At 45.1% G+C, this 17,944-nt stretch overlaps 2 protein-coding genes across 6 annotated transcripts; both read right to left on the bottom strand.

Annotated features, from left to right (window-relative positions):
- Nucleotides 1-111: 111 nt before the first annotated feature.
- Nucleotides 112-5,789, bottom strand: LOC104436616 (probable serine incorporator). Of its 5 annotated transcripts, XM_039308131.1 has the most exons (14): nt 5,591-5,789; nt 5,339-5,472; nt 4,444-4,708; nt 3,886-3,959; nt 3,583-3,742; nt 3,463-3,487; nt 3,266-3,355; nt 2,665-2,836; nt 2,512-2,585; nt 1,986-2,055; nt 1,355-1,426; nt 1,148-1,281; nt 792-865; nt 112-631 (listed from the first exon to the last, which is right to left on the bottom strand). In XM_039308131.1, the coding sequence occupies exons 3-14, from the start codon at nt 4,676-4,678 to the stop codon at nt 573-575; spliced, it is 1,239 nt and encodes a 412-aa protein (XP_039164065.1). In that variant the 5' UTR covers nt 4,679-4,708; nt 5,339-5,472; nt 5,591-5,789; the 3' UTR covers nt 112-572. The 5 variants fall into 5 exon arrangements, with proteins under 5 accessions (XP_039164065.1, XP_010047746.2, XP_010047748.2 ...); XM_010049444.3 differs by lacking the exon at nt 5,339-5,472 and having other exon boundaries at nt 5,591-5,788; XM_010049446.3 differs by lacking the exons at nt 5,339-5,472; nt 5,591-5,789 and adding an exon at nt 4,943-5,306.
- Nucleotides 5,790-11,263: 5,474 nt separating this feature from the next.
- On the bottom strand, nt 11,264-14,640 carry LOC104439085 (leucine-rich repeat extensin-like protein 4). The gene is given in 5 exon segments (XM_010052204.3): nt 11,264-12,490; nt 12,493-12,630; nt 12,633-12,741; nt 12,743-12,946; nt 12,949-14,640. Coding segments are annotated over 5 exon segments (2,298 nt in total). The 5' UTR covers nt 14,254-14,640; the 3' UTR covers nt 11,264-11,948.
- Nucleotides 14,641-17,944: the final 3,304 nt, after the last annotated feature.

Here is a 17,944-nt window from a genome sequence, read left to right as displayed (position 1 = left end):
CTAAGTATTACTGCTCCCCTAACCTGAAAAAGCACTGAGAATCAGGAAGAGAGAGAGAGAGAGAGGATTCAAAAGAATAGCATTTTTAGCATGAACGCAATAGCAGAACGCTAACAAGAATCAAAAGCACCCGGAATCTCTTCTCGAGCTTATGTTCGAATAATTTCCTTGGCGATCTTGTATGTCTCTATCATGAAGAACTTCCGAATGCGAACCCATGAATGCAATCTACATCATCATGAATGAATCACGGGTGTGAATCGTGATGCGGCATACTATCACTATGTATCCTTTCTGTTCTTGCGTAAGCCGAAACAGCAGCAAGATTCTGCACTAATTTAACCAACGTAGTTGGCTTCCTAGCTATGACATCGGCAAAAGTGAAAGCCAGGAGGCGTTTCGCGTCGTCAAACTCTTTCATCCTGGGCCAGAACCGCTCAACTGCTTCCTACTCTATCCACCGAATTATCCGGTGGGGTACTCGAGGGATCAATATACTATTGCATCTGCACAAGTTGGATGACGCCATGCATTACTTTTATGTAACTGCAGCTTTGGAACTTCCAGACTGCTCATGTGGCTCCGCCAGCTTGCCTGCACTTCCACACAACTGGTGCTACGAGCATCCATACTGCACCAAGGACAATCACTTTCCATCACTACTCATTCACGCTATTTCTTTCGTGAAATCAGGACTACAAAAGAACTTTTCTGATTAAGCTGGCATTAGCAACTTAGCACAACAATAACTGATCACAAATAGGAAGGAGCTTTCTCTATCGAGCACATACTGAAAACGCAGACTGCGACCCACTCGTTGACGATTTTGACCCAAGTGCTCGTCCATCCCACGTCAATGGTCCACCTGCATAAGAATGAGCGGAGAAAAACTTTCACTTTAGTCTGACGTACATGAAATTGCTTTTCTAATTCAGTATTCAAAAGAACTTGGCTTTTACGAGCATTTCAAAGACCAGGTATCATGCTTGATTTGGGTAAGTGCTTTTGCCTATCAAAACTGTTTTTCCTCAGAAAAAATCATGTAGTATATACTAAAACAGCTCTTTGAAACTTCAGTGCACAAAAATTTAAGTTTCTGTAATACGAAAAGCAATATCAATCTCTAGAACATAGCAAGTCATGTTACTTCTTCATTGGGTAGTGACTGTTCCAGCCAATAAACAGCATTCCAAAGTACATCGCTCCTGTGGCGAAAACAAAATGGAAGAAGCCGTAGCCATATGGGACGTCACTGGCAGCTCTCTCTTGAGTCTTCACGAACTGCAGTTACTTAAAAAGTTATTTTGCTGAATGTTCTAGTCATGAAAATGTTTCTGCTAATTGAAGCACAAACCTGAAAGCATTGGGAGTCGATTCCAGTTGAAAAGGTAGCAATGACAATGGCAAGCATCGCTACAATGAAGCTCTGTAGTACATAAAAGATAGTAAGCATAGTCATCCCATCACTCTAGACTACAAAATATAAGTTAGGAAACACAAGCTACAATATGGTAGGATACACAATATTTCAGAGTCAAAGGATTGAATCATAGGTAACTTGATCATATAATCATGCTGCCAAAGTGCATATGATCAGTGAACTCGATCTCTGTAGACTTCCTACTCCTGCTATTAGCTTTTCTCAGCAACATTTGGCCCAAATCATGTAACTACCAAGCCTATACACAACAAAAGCTACAGAGGCCCCTTTAGATCAATCCATTCTATGAACTTCTAGAAAGCTAAATTAGCTAAAAAACTCAGTCATGTATTGAGACTGTAATAAGCATGCTAAGAAAGAAGCACAGGCGATCCCTATAAACTGGGAAAGGTACCCAGCTCCAAGTTTGTTGGAGTCCGTAACATTTGTGATGAACCTTTTCCAGGTAGCAAGTAACCAGTTAGATTTAGCCCCAGTGTTTCTTAAGGATGTTGTCGGCTAATTAAATGCAAAAATGGAGAAATGCCCAGAATCCGGGTATTACTATGATTGTGAGCCAGTCAGTACTGTGGGAAGCTTCAGCTTTCCTGTTGCAACTTTCTCCCGCCGGTTCACTGGAATGCAGAACAGTTAGGAGAAATGTAAATATCACACTAACTGATTTGTAACTTAAATAGATTAAATAGAACTCTTCAGTCTATTTTGGAGTTAGCTTATCTAGATGCTCCATTCAAGTAACTCCAATCTACCTCGCACAGTCTAATGACTCAACCTCGAACTAAAAGCTTGGAAACTTTCTCCATGCAAAAAGCTCAATCACTTGAAATGGAAAATTTTGTGCTATTGCCTATTTATAGGAGTTCGTGAGAAACCTCAACCAAGGTCATTCCAGACTGAAGTTGCACAGAGTAATTATTTAAGTGGATTTGCCAATGAGGTTGAGTCTCATGGTAAGCTACAGTTCTTGTCACACAAAATTGTACTTTTGGGAAAAATCTAAAAGAAAACAACATAGTATGGCCGTTGTCCAAAGGCAATTTCGCACAGCAGCGAAGACATAAGAATAGTACCTCCGAATGGCACACCAGCAGATAAACACAACATAGAGTCCCATGAGACCAGGAATCAAGAAGCCGGCATTGACCTGTTTTACAACCAAAATTAACTAATTATCTGTCTTAATATGACTATTACTGGTGGATTTGGAATGGATAAGAACTTACTTTAGGGTGCAGAGAGACGCTGGTCATGAGTTGCAGTAGCACAAGAGTCCAAGTGATGAAGAAAATGTTAAGTAGACAGGATGTGTCCGGTGCATACCAGATGTACATTAAGATGATCCCCCCAATGCAAACAACATATGCAGTAGCTGCAAGTAATATCTTCTGGATGTAGCTGCAAGAGAGCTTTCTTAGAATAAATTGGTAGCGACACTTCACTACTCCATTGGGCCCTTGAATTACACAATAGATATATTCTTGACATACACATTAGTTAAATGCATAGACATCCTTTCGGGAAATTACCATAAAATTCTTGAATGAACCAAGAAGCTGAGCACTTTTGCTCATGCTGCCTATGTTCCCTAGATTACGGAAATAATTTAGTTGCCTATGTACTCAGGCTGTAGTAATAATTTTATGATTAGTAAAGCTATGAACGACACTAGAAGTGAGTTTTGCGTCATCTAGGATGTTTGGTAAAAGGTTTTCACTTGATGCAATGCGAGCAGGAATAGCATCAGATGAAAATTTCGTCAGACGCAGAAGTAATGATGCAGAAGAATGAATTGCCCAAATGCAGAGATGAATCGGACACTCTTACCACTTCTCCGCATATTTATCAGAGCGACAGCAATCGTCCAGCCACATGATGAAACTGATTATACTTACAAGCTGAACGAGAAGAAAAACCCTGAAAATCATGTCAGAAATCAATGAGAAAATTCCCCCAGTTTTTGGCTTTAGCTCTGTTGTTCTAGTATGATGTAGAGATCATAGTAACCCAATAATGAACAATACCCGGCACCAAAATGTGCGACTTCTCCTGTCAAATCAGAGGAACTGTGTCACCACCCAGGATGCCATAAATTGGAGCCACCCTAGAGCTTATTTAAAAGAGAGATATACAAAGAGAATCACCATAGATCCGGATAAAGGCTGAAGGAACCAGAAAGGGGACAATAATCAAGGTAATCAAGAGGACAGTCTTGACTGACCACCACCCGGAATGCCATGCATTTCTAGGCTCTTGCAACTTTGACGTGCAGACAGTTGATAGAAACATTAGTAAGTAGAAGGTCTATTGCAGGATTAAGGCTGAAGCAATCCATGCAAACAAAGCTGGAAGATACACACAATAAATAGGAAGAAGAGCAACATGAAACTGTAGGCATATTCCTAGTACGAAAGCCAACAAATGATGCGCTCAAGTGGAAAGGATATGAAGCATCCCAAGCTGACCCGCAAGACTCCTTCTGTGCCCAAACAATCTTGTGCACCGTGGCATCCTTCTAATCCTGCAATGGTCAAAGCCTCTTTGAGCACCTTTCCTCAATTATTTATCTAGCAGATATGGCTGTAAGTGAGCTATAGGCCCGACAAATAATACTTCCCTGATAAAAGATCATCTCAAGTGAGAGGATACACTTCACAAATTTTCTCAAAGAATCCATGAATTTAAAATCCAAAAAGCAAAATGAAGAACGAAAGAGAAGGAAAAGGAAGAGTGTTGGAGAATGCAACTCGCATCCCCTGGGAGCTAACAGAGCGAAACTACTATCATTAAAAGGCAATTAATAGTGCCAAACTTTTTACATTCGTTTGGGAGTTTTCATGTAAAGGGACCTGCAAGTTTGAGACTGTACAAGGCAACTATTTCCTTAGTTCTAAAAAAATAGTAGCCCTGTGTCCATGTGGATGTGCTCCATCTGGTGCATGTACTAGTGCTAATCATAGAAATACAAAGAACGTACAAATCAATGACAACCATAAAAATCTTACTCTCCATTTCTTTGAGGGCACCATAGCCATAATCCCGAGAAACCCAAGCCAGTAGATTACAAACTAGAAACATCAAAGCATACAAATATCTGGCCATCCAAGGGTTAGAGCCATTTCGGAACTGGCCACAACAAGACTCAGCCTTGGAATTCAAGATGGCATTCTCCCTCTCGTTGCCACTGCTTCTACTTGCGCTGCTATCCATATCTCCTTCACTAAAGCGACGAACATCCATAGCCTTGCATACCCACTAAAATCTCAGCATCTGCAGTTCAAGCAGGTTAGGATTGTTTAACAAGGGTGATCAAAAGAAACAGCATGCAAGAGTCCACAACATGGTCATGCCTAGGCTGCAGGTAGTTCTTTTGTGATTCACCTCAGTCCTAAAGGGCTTAAAGATTGTCGCAAAATCGTTGCATTGCCTAGCTCTCTTCTAAGAAAGATAAACCATACTTTGCACCCCCGGAAAGATAAACAATTGATAACCTTCCTTCCCAACCTGAGTTGTTGGAATGAACCGAAGTTCCCGAATTATCCACCCAAACTAGCCAACACATACGTAGTCCTCTGCACTTTGCCTAGGGAGAAGAGACTTAACCATTGTGACTTTGACACTAATATCCAGAGAGTATCTCCACTTTTCGCACCCTCTTTCCCTAGGCGGGCAAGCTATGAGACATTACGTATAAGGTTTAGTGTCTGCACCCAAAATGCAAGGATATGCAGGCGTTTTTTTAAAATGGAAGCAACTTCTAAATTTGGAGAGGACCAAAAAGAGGAGAAGAGAGACGTAGAATGCAAGGCAGGAACTTTGATAAAGGGATTTGCTTAAAGAATAAATCCCCCAACTTTTCCCTTTGTTCGGTATAACAGCAATTAGCAAAAGATCTTGTACCTCCAAATCCACAATGCAACACTTCATACTTTCATATCAGTTCTCGCCATTGAACTCATTGAAACAAAAAATCCAGAGACAATGCAATGTCACCATTTAAATCATTTGGGGGATTACAGAACAGAGACTTCTAACTGGGAACAAAAGAAAAAGAAAGCAGTTGAGCAAAGCAGCGAAGACGAGCTATTCTCATCCAATGCCGAACAGATTGAAAAGAAAAAAGACTTGGGTCTTGAAGAAATTGGATAGTACCTGATGGTTCGAGACAATTTCGTGAAGAATTAGAAAGATCCTGTTCAAGAAGCCCACACTCGCCTCGGATATATCCAGAACAAAAACAGAGTGGCAAATCTCATGTTTCTGCTTTTGCTATTTGTAAAAAGACAGCACAGTCCAAAGTCCCCCCTCAATCGTGGTTGAACGGTTGACATATGAGAGAGAGAGAGAGAGAGAGAGATTTGTTGCTTTCATTAGCTTCTTCTTTTTTCCCGCCGTACGCATTTTCTTTTTGCTTTCGTTTTTCCTTTTCTTGGTGTTGACATGAGGTCGTAGCTCTCAAAAAGATGACATGCAGTGTCGAGTGAGATTATCCTTTTGCTAAATGCGATCTCGAGAGAACATGAGAATACTTCCGATCTTCACCGAAACAGAAGATGACTGTTTGCTTTGGCGTCACTCAATCTGCTGCTTTATATATGGCAGAAAGGGACGACAAGCAAAGCACATACGATAGTGCTTTACGATACGGCTATTATAGCATTCAAGGTGAACTCCTGGGTGGCAAATGAGCACGCTTTCCATCACATCCATGACTCCAGTTTCCTGATCATTCCAATAAATCCACTAAGTAGCATCCATGCGACATAAAGAAATCGCCTTTTAGTCGAAATGAATCGAGTTTGACCCTCGACAGGACCATTATCTGCGATCTGTGGCTTAGTAGTTAGTGTTCGAGCATGGATGATTTACAAGCCTTGAAAAAAATTTCCCATTTGGTCAATCCGGAGAAGACTTCGTCTATGGGGAACAAAAGGGCAGCACATCTACTCGCAAATCTGCTGGATTGATAACCTTTTTTCGACGTTCATTGAGTTATGGAACTAGATTTAGTTGCAACCTGATAAAATAAGTAGACCCGACAAAAATGAAACCGAATATATGAAGATCTAGTGATTCATGAATCAAAGCGAAGGAAGAAAAGTCCCCTGAGAAAAAGAACCTCCACTCGAGTTGAGGAGATAATTTTATATACGTTAGCTCTCGCTTTTGGCTGAGCAAAAGCAATTGCACAGTTGAAGCACGCTTTGCGTGGATAACTCTTCCACGTGCTATTTTACAGGGAATAAAAAGACACCCGAAGCCGTCCATCAAGAACTGCACTAAGGCTGATTCTCTGTCTCTGAACATCCTTAATTCCCAGGAATCTCTATGACAACGTGTCTTTGTTAACAAAGAAAAGTTAGAAGAAGAGACAAATTTATGTGGGTACTTTTCGTATGGTAAGTTGGGGATTAGTTAAATGTCTGTCGAAAAGCTCGAGTCTTCTTGCCTCGTCCATGTTGGGTTCATGTGGGATGCACATGGTCGCCATTAGTTTCTGGTTTCTGCATTATTGCTGTACTGCAAATGGAGGAGAGCATATCATGCGGTCTGATTAGATTAGAGCTGATTGCGGATTGTGCACCTTTTTTGGGTTGAAAAGCAACGCGCTTAATCAATTATTAAGCCTCTGATTTCGCGGGTGAGGGGATTGGTTTTTTAACCGCCGGGCCAAAGTTACTATCTTGTTCTGTCGGCAACGAGGGAATCCACGAGGAGTACAGCTTTGTTCACTGATCGGGTCCCCCCCAGCTACTTACTTTCATTGAAAGATAAGAACTTTATTCGCCCACTTTTACTAATTTACTGCATTTGCAGCGGGGCTTCTTCTGCACAATGCACAAGCGCTCTTGTAGCTCTCATTCAATGACATTGCCTGACCCTGATGTTGAGATCTGCATGTAAAGCCCAGCACCCAATTGCCTTTGCATCGAGAACAGATCGTGTCTAGCCGTGTCAAAGTGACACGAGCCTTACATGGCAAAGCCTGTCGATCTTTCGAGCCCATTTTTGTCCAGTCCTTTTGGAGCCTACTTAACCTCTCTCGAACAGAGAACAACATTCAGCATTTTTTGTTTCTCTAGCCAATTTGAAGGCCACACTTCACGGTGCTCCATCACCCGGTTCGCGACTTCTCGTCCTTCCCGAACTCTTTTCTATGCCGATTGGCTTCGAAAAGGGGCTTATCTGAAGGATTCGGCTTTACAAGAAGATCAGAATGAAGATCACTAACACCTGATTTCTGCTACGGATTAGATTACCGACTTTGAAAGGGAGGCTGGCGGGCCTTGAAAGTCCTTCGTTTGTGCCGTTCGGAGAGAAGCCCATTAATCACAATGATGCATGCATGACTACCATCTAAGTTTCATTTTGTCCATCGCATTCTCCCCAACTCGGAAAGTTCACTGAACCGTCACGATTAAAGAGTGTTATGAACACAACTGTCGATTACTACTACATTTTTCGCGGACAGAGCTTCGGAGGGTCTTTTCAGGGCTCGAGTGATCTCGCTGGGCGCGACTGTGACAACCCGAGTAATGATCGAAGTGCACTGGTTGTGCTCTTGAAGCGGCTCGAAGACAACGCATAGACACCACGACGACTCAAACTCAAGACGCCACACCAACGAAATCAAACACATTCGCAAGTAGTTGCCGGAGGGACATATTTTAGGGGTCCGCAAGAACTTTAAGCCTGCAGGCTGAATTTAAAGTCATACCACTTAAGGACGATGCATTTAAAGCCATCGCCCGTCACAAAACACCGAAATCAAATCAATGTGCGGGACCTTCTCTGCCGTCCGTCTCATGCAAATAATTACGGACTTGGATCATGGCCTCTCACCTTCCGAATCTCGTGCGGACGCACTGCCTGTTACGGCACATTAGCTTGCCTTTTTTTTACACTAAGCCTTTCGAACTCATTCAATGCGCTGCTGCTTACGCCGGAAGTGCCTCGACAGCACTCGGTTAAACACGTCCCCATAGAAATCCAGGCAAAGTTGTAGGCCCCGTTTGTTAGATGAATCCTAACAACTGATGCAGAAGATTATGAATACGGCTCAAGAGGTGGGTCGGGGGAGTTGGGTTCGGGCAAAAGATGCCCCTCCCCTTAATTTATTGCTCTCGGAGCTCGAACTATCATGTGGCCAATGGGCCCGACGAGCAGGGGCGGCGGGGCCGTCGTCCCGAGGGCGTGGCGATGGTTGCCATTAATCTACTCGACCTAATCAACAGCCTGTCCCGCAGGAAGTGCCCCCCCCCCCCCCTTAATTAAAATGGCAGAGAGAGGGAAATGAGATGGGATTGAGCAGGTCAACCGAGATTTGCTCAGCATCATCGAGTGAGATGCACATACAGACATGCATCAGCACCCTGATGTATAAAGCCCTAACAACCCATGTGGGGGTACTATCTTGAAGATGGTCCATCCCCTGTTTCGTCACCCATCTCTTCCTGGTGGGGACACCGGCGCCTGCCGCTGCTTCTCTTCGACACAGAGGTGGGGAGAACGCGACAAAGTGCGAGGTCATACATTGTGTGTACTTCGCGAGTGAAGTTCGAAGGGGTTAAATTAGTGCGGGTATCGTCGTCGGCGGTTGTCTTGTTCTTTTTAATCTTCACATTAGCAATCTAAGCTGATGTGTTCCCTTAGCTTCTAGTGCACTTAGATTATGGCCACGATTGTCCTGCGTCTATCCCCTTAGCCGGCTCCTCCCCATTTTTCTAAGTTAAGATGTGAAAGAAACCGAGACGTGGTCGGCACAATTTGTGCAGTCCATGACCGCTTCTTTCTTCATCTCGGACGCATTATGTGCACTTTCTCTAACAAAGTAAAGTGAACATATTGAGTCATCGCCTGCCACCGTTTACTAGTCACCAGATTCTAGATGACTTCTTCAGGAATATTTGATCAATTTTGAGCTGGAAGCCTTAGAATGTGTGGCCACGATCTTGTTGATCGATTCTTCCTTGTGGAAGGAAGAGATGAGGGGGAAAAAGTAAAAGAACGGCAGGGAGAAATCGCTCCTGAAATCATGCCGCAAATTTACCCAAATGAGCATGCGGGATAAGCAGCGGCATGGACAACGATGTCGTATGGTCCTTCCCTTCATCAAATGCGAGCCGGAGAAACTTCTTTATTCTTTCCCCGTTTTAGCGCTTTATGGGCAAATCGGTACGTGCGGTGGATAGATATCGCTCTCTAGAATTACAGCTTTCCCCCTTCCGATCTCTGGTTTCTTGAGATGAGATTCTAGGGAAAGAAAGGGACTTGCACAGAAACAAATGCCACACCCTCGTTCACATGGGCTTGTCCATCTCGCAGGAAATGTAATCAGTGATGTTGCCAAATACAGATTCTCGAATTTCAGGACACCATGGTAGGACAATCGATTGGGGCGGAGCACAGTCCTTTACCCTTTGATTTTCATTCCGTTGGTGCTCAATTAGCCAAATTGAATAAACATGGTTAGGCATTGTTACCGAGACAGCCCATTTTGGATCCATGCTCAGCTGGCCATCATGCCCGGCGCAACTCGCGAGCTCTGAGGAGTGGCGATCGCTTTCTCCGAAGTGGGTCGTGCCGGGTGCCGAATGAGGAACGGGTCGTTTTTACATTAGTGGATGGTACGAAAACGAGCATTGTTTTAGCAAGTAGGGTGCCGAAAAGGAGGAGGAAACCGATTGAATTTTTTGGTTTCCGCACAGCGACTGGATCTGGAGTCCATGCTGAGATTTTTGAAAATGGGGTTTGTGGCAACTCAGGTGAAAACGATAGGGAGGCATCATTGATTACGGTTGGTGGGATCGTATCCGAGTCCCCATTATTGTCCCCCACTATCGAAGTGAATAAAGTTAAAAACTCTTCTTCTTTTTTTCCGAGGACAAACCCAACAAGAAAATTGAACCTCTCTCAATTCCCATAACCCCAAATCATCACAGCAAACACAATTCATTTTTGTAGTTGTTTTGTATCTCGAGGGAGAGTAAAATCATGCGGAAAAGCTTAAAGCTGCGTGCTTGAAACTTCTTTTTCAGAAAGGTTGCGCAAGAACTGAGACGCTGGTCAAAAGGGAAAGGCCGACTGGGGATATCCTAAGTGATGCAGAACGTGAGATGCAAAAGCAGGGTCGTCTGCACAGCTTCCTTGATGGCTCGAGTTTTCTGGGATTTCTTTATTCCTTTTGATCTTTTTTGGACATCTTGAAATGGAGAAAGGTCAAAAGGGTATTAGGCAAAGATCAAAAGGGGGATCGACATTACACATTTCAATGGGGGGAAAAGTGTGAGCGTGAAGGAACAGGTTCCGGTCTTCAGGAATTTCGAAACCTCGCATTAAGAGGGCGCACATGATGTCGATCCCAATGTCACTAGTTTATTTCCGATAATGACTCCGAAACGCTGGAAGATGTTGCGCCAATCAAGGGACGGGAACTCGAGAAAAGGAGGGCCAATTTAAGGCCCCCACCAAGATCGCTTTTTGGAGGTGCCCAAAATTTGAATAGGAACCGGAAAGGAGGAAAAGAAGATGTGGTCACTAATCCGCCATTGAAGGCAATAAATAAAGCAGAATGTCTCGTGGAAAAGGATCCTAATTTTCCACCGACTTGCTCCTGTTCTTCTCCATCAGAACAGGTTCTATCTGAAAAAGAGGGTTGGTTTTCCACGAGTGTTTAAAGAAGCTGAACATCACCATATCCTGCCCTAGATCTTTCGAGAAAGGAGGTGAATTCACCCCCAAGTCACTAGCAATTCACAGAACAGATCGCGGTAGGCACGAAGAATACATGTATACACATACAGAGCGAGAAAGAGGAGAACCCAATTTGGAATGGAAAGGAATGATCATTCTGAAATCATCATCATCATCGATACAAGTAAAAATGTTCATCATGATTATACTGTAAGAATCGAAGAAAAAGAAAGGAAAAGAAAAATGAACAAAAGTATGATTATAAAATGAGATGAACAACAATAACCCCCCACAAACAGCAAGCTGCACTAGCACAGCAGCCCCCTGGATTCTGAGTAAAAGGACCCCCGATTAAATCGATCTCCAAATTCATCAACATCCCTATACATACACTTTCTCTGCAACCTACTCTTTTTTTTCTCTGGAAATTTTATTTGACATCTCGAGATTATGCATAACAATTGCAAATAAATATGGAGTAGAAGAGACCATCTCCTCTTACCTCACTCTCTCTTCGTCTCTCTTGTTCCCTTCGCCTCTTTCCCTTTGTGTCATCTTCAGCAAAAGACCATCTTACGGGGGGAAAAATCACAATCTAAAACTGCACAAGATCCCTTTTTGACTCGTCTCCAGCGAGCGACGAGAATTGCCCAGATAGAGCGAGAGAGAGAAGGGTTTTCGGATTGGAAGGAAGCGCCGGTGACAAGAGGAAAGAGATGTCGAGAGCACGAAAGAAATAGTGACACACACAGGACTGACTCGAATTTTTAATTCTTAAGTGAGGGGCGAGGTTAGAGGAGGAAAATTCTCAAAAGAATCAATAGAAGGGTGGTGGAGGAGGGGAGGCGTATGAAACTCCGACGACCGGCGGCAGAGGCCCTTCGTATACTGGTGCCGGAGGTGGCGGCGAGGGAGATGGGGGCGGGGTCTCGCACGGGATTGGCGGTGGGGTGAACTGTAATGAACTGGTGGTGGGGGTGAATGGTGATGAACTGGTGGGGGTGGAGGTGGGGACGGATATACCGTGGGGGTGGAGGTGGGGACGGATATACTGTGGGGGTGGTGGCGGTGGTGGTGATTTATAGACTGGTGGAGGTGGTGGTGAAGGAGATGGTGGCGGCAAGTGATGGATCGGCGGTGGCGGCGAGGGTGAGGGTGGAGGGGGTGAATATTCAACACATGGAGGCGGAGGTGGTGGTGGAGGCTCTATACAAGGTGGTGGCGACGGCGGTGGAGGAGAATGGACAGGTGGTGGTGGTGATGGTGACGGAGGAGGTGGGGAAGGATGAGGATAGAATGGCGGAGGAGGTGAATGTGGAGGTGGTGGTGGTGAGTGGGGCGGAGGTGGTGGTGAATGGTGGGAGGAGGCGGCGGTGGAGGTGAACTATAGTAGTAAGGAGTGGGTGAGGGCGGCGGCGGGGGTGAGTATACTGGAGCTGGCGGCGGAGGCGAGCTTGGCGGTGGAGGAGGTGGTGGTCTGGGACAGTAAATTGGCGGAGGGGTGATGGTGAAGGAGGCGGAGGCGACGGCGGAGGTGGAGGCAAGTAAACGGGTGGCGGAGGTGACGGCGGCGGTGGAGAAGGCGGCGGGGAGATGGCGGGGGAGGAGGCGGGGAGAGTAAACAGGTGGAGGAGGTGGTGGTGGCGGCGGGGGTGGTGGAGGCGGCGGGGGAGGTGAGTAAACTGGTGGCGGGGGCGGTGGAGGTGGGGGAGGTGAGTGAACCGGCGGCGGCGGGGATGGCGGCGGTGGCGGAGGCGAGAAAACTGGTGGGGGCGGTGGCGGAGGTGAGTGGACTGGTGGCGGCGGCGGAGGAGGAGAATGCACAGGGGTGGTGGGGGCGGGGGCCTTGAGATGACCACCGGAGGCGACGGCGGAGGAGGCGGCGGCAGAGAAGGCACGAAAGGAGCGCACCGGAAGGAGCCACAATCCACAGGCTTGGACAGGAACGACTTACATTGCGCCGGCGACCTCTGCAACGGCCGATTCGGCAGGCAGTTCCGCCGATCGTCGAAGTCCGGCAGCCTCAAGCACGACGGCGGCTCGCCGGTGAAGAAATTGTACGAGTAAGTGAAGTTCTCCAACCGGGGCAAGGTGCAGATGCCGGCGGGAATCTTGCCGGACAGCAGGTTGTGAGCCACATTGAGCTGCTCCAAGCTCACCATTTTCGCGACGCCGTCCGGCAGCGGGCCAACCAGCTCGTTGTGGCTGAAGTCGAAGACCGTCACGTTCTTGAGCTTGCCGACCTGGGTGGGCAGGCAAGACCTGAGCCCATTGTTCATGAAGATGATCTCGTTGAGGTTGGACATGTTGACAAGGCTGGAGGGGACGCAGCCGTGGAACTTGTTGTTGGCGAGGACGATGACGGAGACGGGGGAGTTGCCGAAATTGTCGGGGAGCTCGAAGCGGAAGCGGTTGTCGTTGATGAAGATGGCGTCCAGGTCCTTGTCGAAGAGCTCCTTGGGGACGGTGCCTTCGAACTCGTTGAACCGCAGATCCAGGAACTTGAGCGACGGCAGCCTCAGGACCACCGCCGGGAACTTGCCGGCGAAGCGGTTGTTGCTCAGATCCAGCTCGAAGAGCAGCTTCAGGCGGTCGAACTTGTGGGGCACCGTGCCGCAGAAGCGGTTGGAGTTGATGTGGAACAATGCCAGGTCGGCGAGGAGACCGAGCTCCTCCGGGAGGTACCCGGCGATGTCGCCGTGGTTGAGGTCGACGCCGGCGACGGTGCGGATCTTGGGGTCGTCGATGGCGGGCGCGCAGTACACGCCCGTGTAGTTGCACACGTCAGATCCGACCCAGTCGGCGGTGTAGTTCTTGGGGTCCGACAGGATGGCCTCCTTCCACGCCTGGAGGGCTATGTAGGCGCTCCGGATCCGTGGGTTCTCGAACTTGAGCGACGGGTCGACGCTGACGTTCTCCCCGCGGTCCCCGAACTCGTCCCGGTAGTACAGCAGCTGGCGCTGCTTGATGTACATGGCCTCGGCGTCGCTGAGGAGGCCGCCGCCGCCGCCGCTGCCGCCATGGAAGGAGCTCAGGCGGAGGTGCTCCGCGGCGGAGCAGGAGGCGCAGAGGAGGAGGAGGAGGAAGGAGGAGACGAGGAAGAGATGGGTCTGCTTCTTCATCTCACGTGAGGCATCTGAGACCCGAAAAGATGCCACCTTTACCTCCTTTCTCCGCGCACCAGCTCCCCTTCACACTCCCTCTCTCTAGACTGAAGGGACAGCAATGGCGAAATGCAGGTGCTGCAGAGGGGGGAAGGGGGGAAAGGGGAAATGTGGGTTTCGCTCGTCTCGGGCTTTTTCGAGATCTGGTGGGAGGGTTAGAGAGAGAAAGTGGGGGAGTAGTGCGGGAGGGGAAGGAGGACCAGTAGAGAGAGAAAGGGAGAAGGGAGTGTTATGTATGGAGAGGAGAGAGAATGTGATGGGGGAAGAGAGGGTTTTTTTCTAGGGATTTTGGAGGTGTGTGAGAAGTGAGGAGAGGGGAAGGGAGGGATGCGAGAAAATAATGCATCAAGGGACAGCTAAATCACAGCTCAAAGCCCACCAGATTCTCCCTCACTAACTTTCTCTCACTAACTTTCTCTCTCTCTCTTTTATCTTTTTCAATTTCCCCCATTTCCCTCTCCAATTTTTCTTCTTTTTATTTTTCTTTTTTTTTCGCTTTTTCCGGGGGGAACTTTTGTCTCTCGTGAAGGGTGGTGGTTGCTTTTATTCTTTCTTCCTTCTTCTTCCCGGTGAAATCCTATTCCCACCTCGCCGATTTTCGTATTTTCGAATAATAATTAGCAAAAAACGAGGGTTTTTCGCAATAATTTCTCTACTTTCTTTTTTTTATCCTTTTAAAGTGGGCGGTCCATTTATTTAATTGGGGGGAGTTGGAATGATGATTTGGGAGGGCTAATCATTGGTGGGGATTGATTAATCCGCCACTTAGGAATCGAAGCAGTTAGGGGTTTTGGTTACGTGATGAGGAGGGCCGGTGGCCGCCGGAGTCCGGCGACAAGGCCGGTCGCCGGCGGCCGGAGGTGCGCTCGCGTTCACGGGACTTGCCTGGCTTTTCCGTTTTGCTTTTTCTTTCCCACAAAAATAAAAAATAATAATTTCGGTCGGGAGCGGGGGTGACGTGGACAGAGGGGTTTGGAGTCCGCCCCCTGCGTGTCTGTCCGTTTGGGTGTCATTTGTCAAATCAGATAGCTTTCGGACTTAAATGAAAATTTTACCAACCGAGTAACGATCCACGCAATTGCGAAATTGCCCCCCTCGCGCTTTTTCCCTTCGTTGATCAGAGCTGTCCTTTCACTTTTTAGAAAAAAGCGACCAAAAATGTTCAATTATGATCACCAAGACATCTCCATTCTAAACTTTTTTGTATATCACAAAAAATCTCACATTTATATTTACGTGAGGTATGTATCCCAAAATTTTTCTTATGAACTTAAAAACTCAAAATCTGTACCTATGCGATACATTTATATCGAAATTTAGGGTAAATCACAAATTTTAGATTTGTGTTAAGATAAATGTGTTGCATTTGTATAAATTTGAGTTTTTTGATGTCACGAGAAAAAACTTAAGATAAACATGTTATATGAGAGTGGGGTTTTTAGTATCATAAAAAAAATTATGCTAAATAATTTGCAATATGTATAATTTATGATTTTTTGTGGCTTTTTGACATTATTCTTCTGCATGAAAACTAACATTTACCACCCAATTTTGTAATTTGAGCACTCGTGATTTGGATGAAGTCAAAAGAATTCGCCACTTCTTTGTGCAAATGAGAGATTGTTTTAATTGTCTAAATATGATAGAGAAATTCCACGAGATCATTCATTCGATTTTTTCATGACCCATGGAAGGGCACACGGATTGCAAGTTAAAATTTGTTCATCATAAAAGGAAGAGATCGATTTGAGGTTTTTTGTGGTATAAAAATAATATAAGATAAATTTATTGTGGATGCACAAATTTAAAGTTTTTGGTGATCAAAATATTAATTTAAGATAAATTCATTAAAAGTGTATTAATTTTGAGTTTTCCGTGACATTAATTTTAGGTATAATAAATTTTTCTCGATTGTTTTTTCTCAATGTCATAATCTTTCAAATTTGAAATAATTAGTTTGACATTGAGGACTCTTCTCATTCTCATGTCGATTGCGACATCAATCAATGGTGCCTTCGCACTATAAATTTCGACGATTCACATTTCGATAAAAGGAACAACATTATCAATTCGTTGACTAGAGATAATATCGACTTGAGGCCTTCGCACGCCGATGCAGCGGAATACATAAGACCCGCTGGTCAGGCCTCCAGCTAACCCCTTGGAGCGTTCTGGTCAATGGTCAAAGGTAATTATACCCTATTCGGCTAAAAAATAAATAATAAAAAAAACAGAGGTCATCATGGGTTACAAAACCAAAAAGGCGAAAAAACCCAAAAAAGGAGCGAATTTTACCCAATTTTTAAACGAAAAGGAAGCTCGTCCTCGGCTTAAAAGCCAAACCTCCATTTAATATTTGTACCGATTATTATTGCTTGAAAGACATTTTAAAATAATTAGGTTCCGTATATAATTATATTAATATATATAAGCAAGCATGTTTATTATATAACAAGTGCGACTAAAGCTTGCACCAAATATTCATTTGCTAATTTGGTAAAATCCAAACGAAAGGGTGCCATCGAACATGCGAGGGACGGGGGGAGTAGGTGAGTAGAAAAGCTGTTTTTTTTTCCCTTTTTTTGCTTAAGAAAGCATCTTCATATCCACCATGCGTGGTGGCTCAGGTAGGCTTCGGGCCTTGAAGAGGAAGAGGTCGGGAGTTCGAAGCCCTGCAACGCAGTTGCAGGAGGTTAGCCCGGATCATTAGGCGATTTACAATGGTGGCGGGGTGGTGGTTTCCTGCTATCGCCACACAGGGGTTTACGCGGCAGTTGTCGGCGGCGGTTCATCCAACACCAAAAAAAAAAAAAAAAAAAAAAAAAAAAAAAAACATCTTCATATCCAATGATTTATCACCCTCTTTCTCTTTTTACCTATACAAGCATGTTACTTAAATTAAGTTAATCATGTCACTCAATACATTAGGCTAGGCCCACTAGGCATTTAAAAATTAGTGTCTAGCTAGTTTAATGTGAAGCGAGAAATGTCAATTAGTGTTAATGCCTAGACGCGTAAAATTAATCATCATCATGTTTATTGTGCGCTTAGACGTGTAGATAGATTGTCACGAAGTTATTGTGCTAATCTTATTCACTTGGACATTGCATCACTATTTGACCCAAAAAAAAGAAGAAGATTATATTGTTATACTAATTGTATTTTCCTTATTTGATACTTTTTTTCGCTAACAAGCAATTTCAACAGTGAAAAAATATTTTTTCCTGCCTTTATGAGTTGTTCAACAATCGACACCATGATATATTTGGAATTATGACATTTTCACGTTACAACAACTTATATCGACTTTTGAGATATACATTACAACTTGACAAAACTACAATCCAATCTCAAATTACAAACTATGTCAGCGAGACCTCAGTCTCGCCATTGCAATCCACATGTAATTTTCTCCGGTGTACCATGTCCTTGCGTCTCTTTTAAAATTTCATTACATATGTATATATAATTTTCCTTTTGGGCTAGTTGTACCCTTTTTGCTTTGCTTTCGAAAGGTCATTTTCCCTGATATCACGTCACGCGTTCGGAAAACGGCGTCGCATGAAAGGAAGGGGTTTTTTTAAAAATTCCGCGGGGTGGTGGGGCCCGCGGAGTACGCGCCCCCGTGGGTCGCCGTTGGAAAGGGGCC

Source organism: Eucalyptus grandis, chromosome 3, assembly GCF_016545825.1.
Source record: "Eucalyptus grandis isolate ANBG69807.140 chromosome 3, ASM1654582v1, whole genome shotgun sequence".
Taxonomy (NCBI): domain Eukaryota; kingdom Viridiplantae; phylum Streptophyta; class Magnoliopsida; order Myrtales; family Myrtaceae; genus Eucalyptus; species Eucalyptus grandis.
Note: the sequence above shows the minus strand (reverse complement) of the source record. Positions and strands in the feature narration are given on the sequence as shown.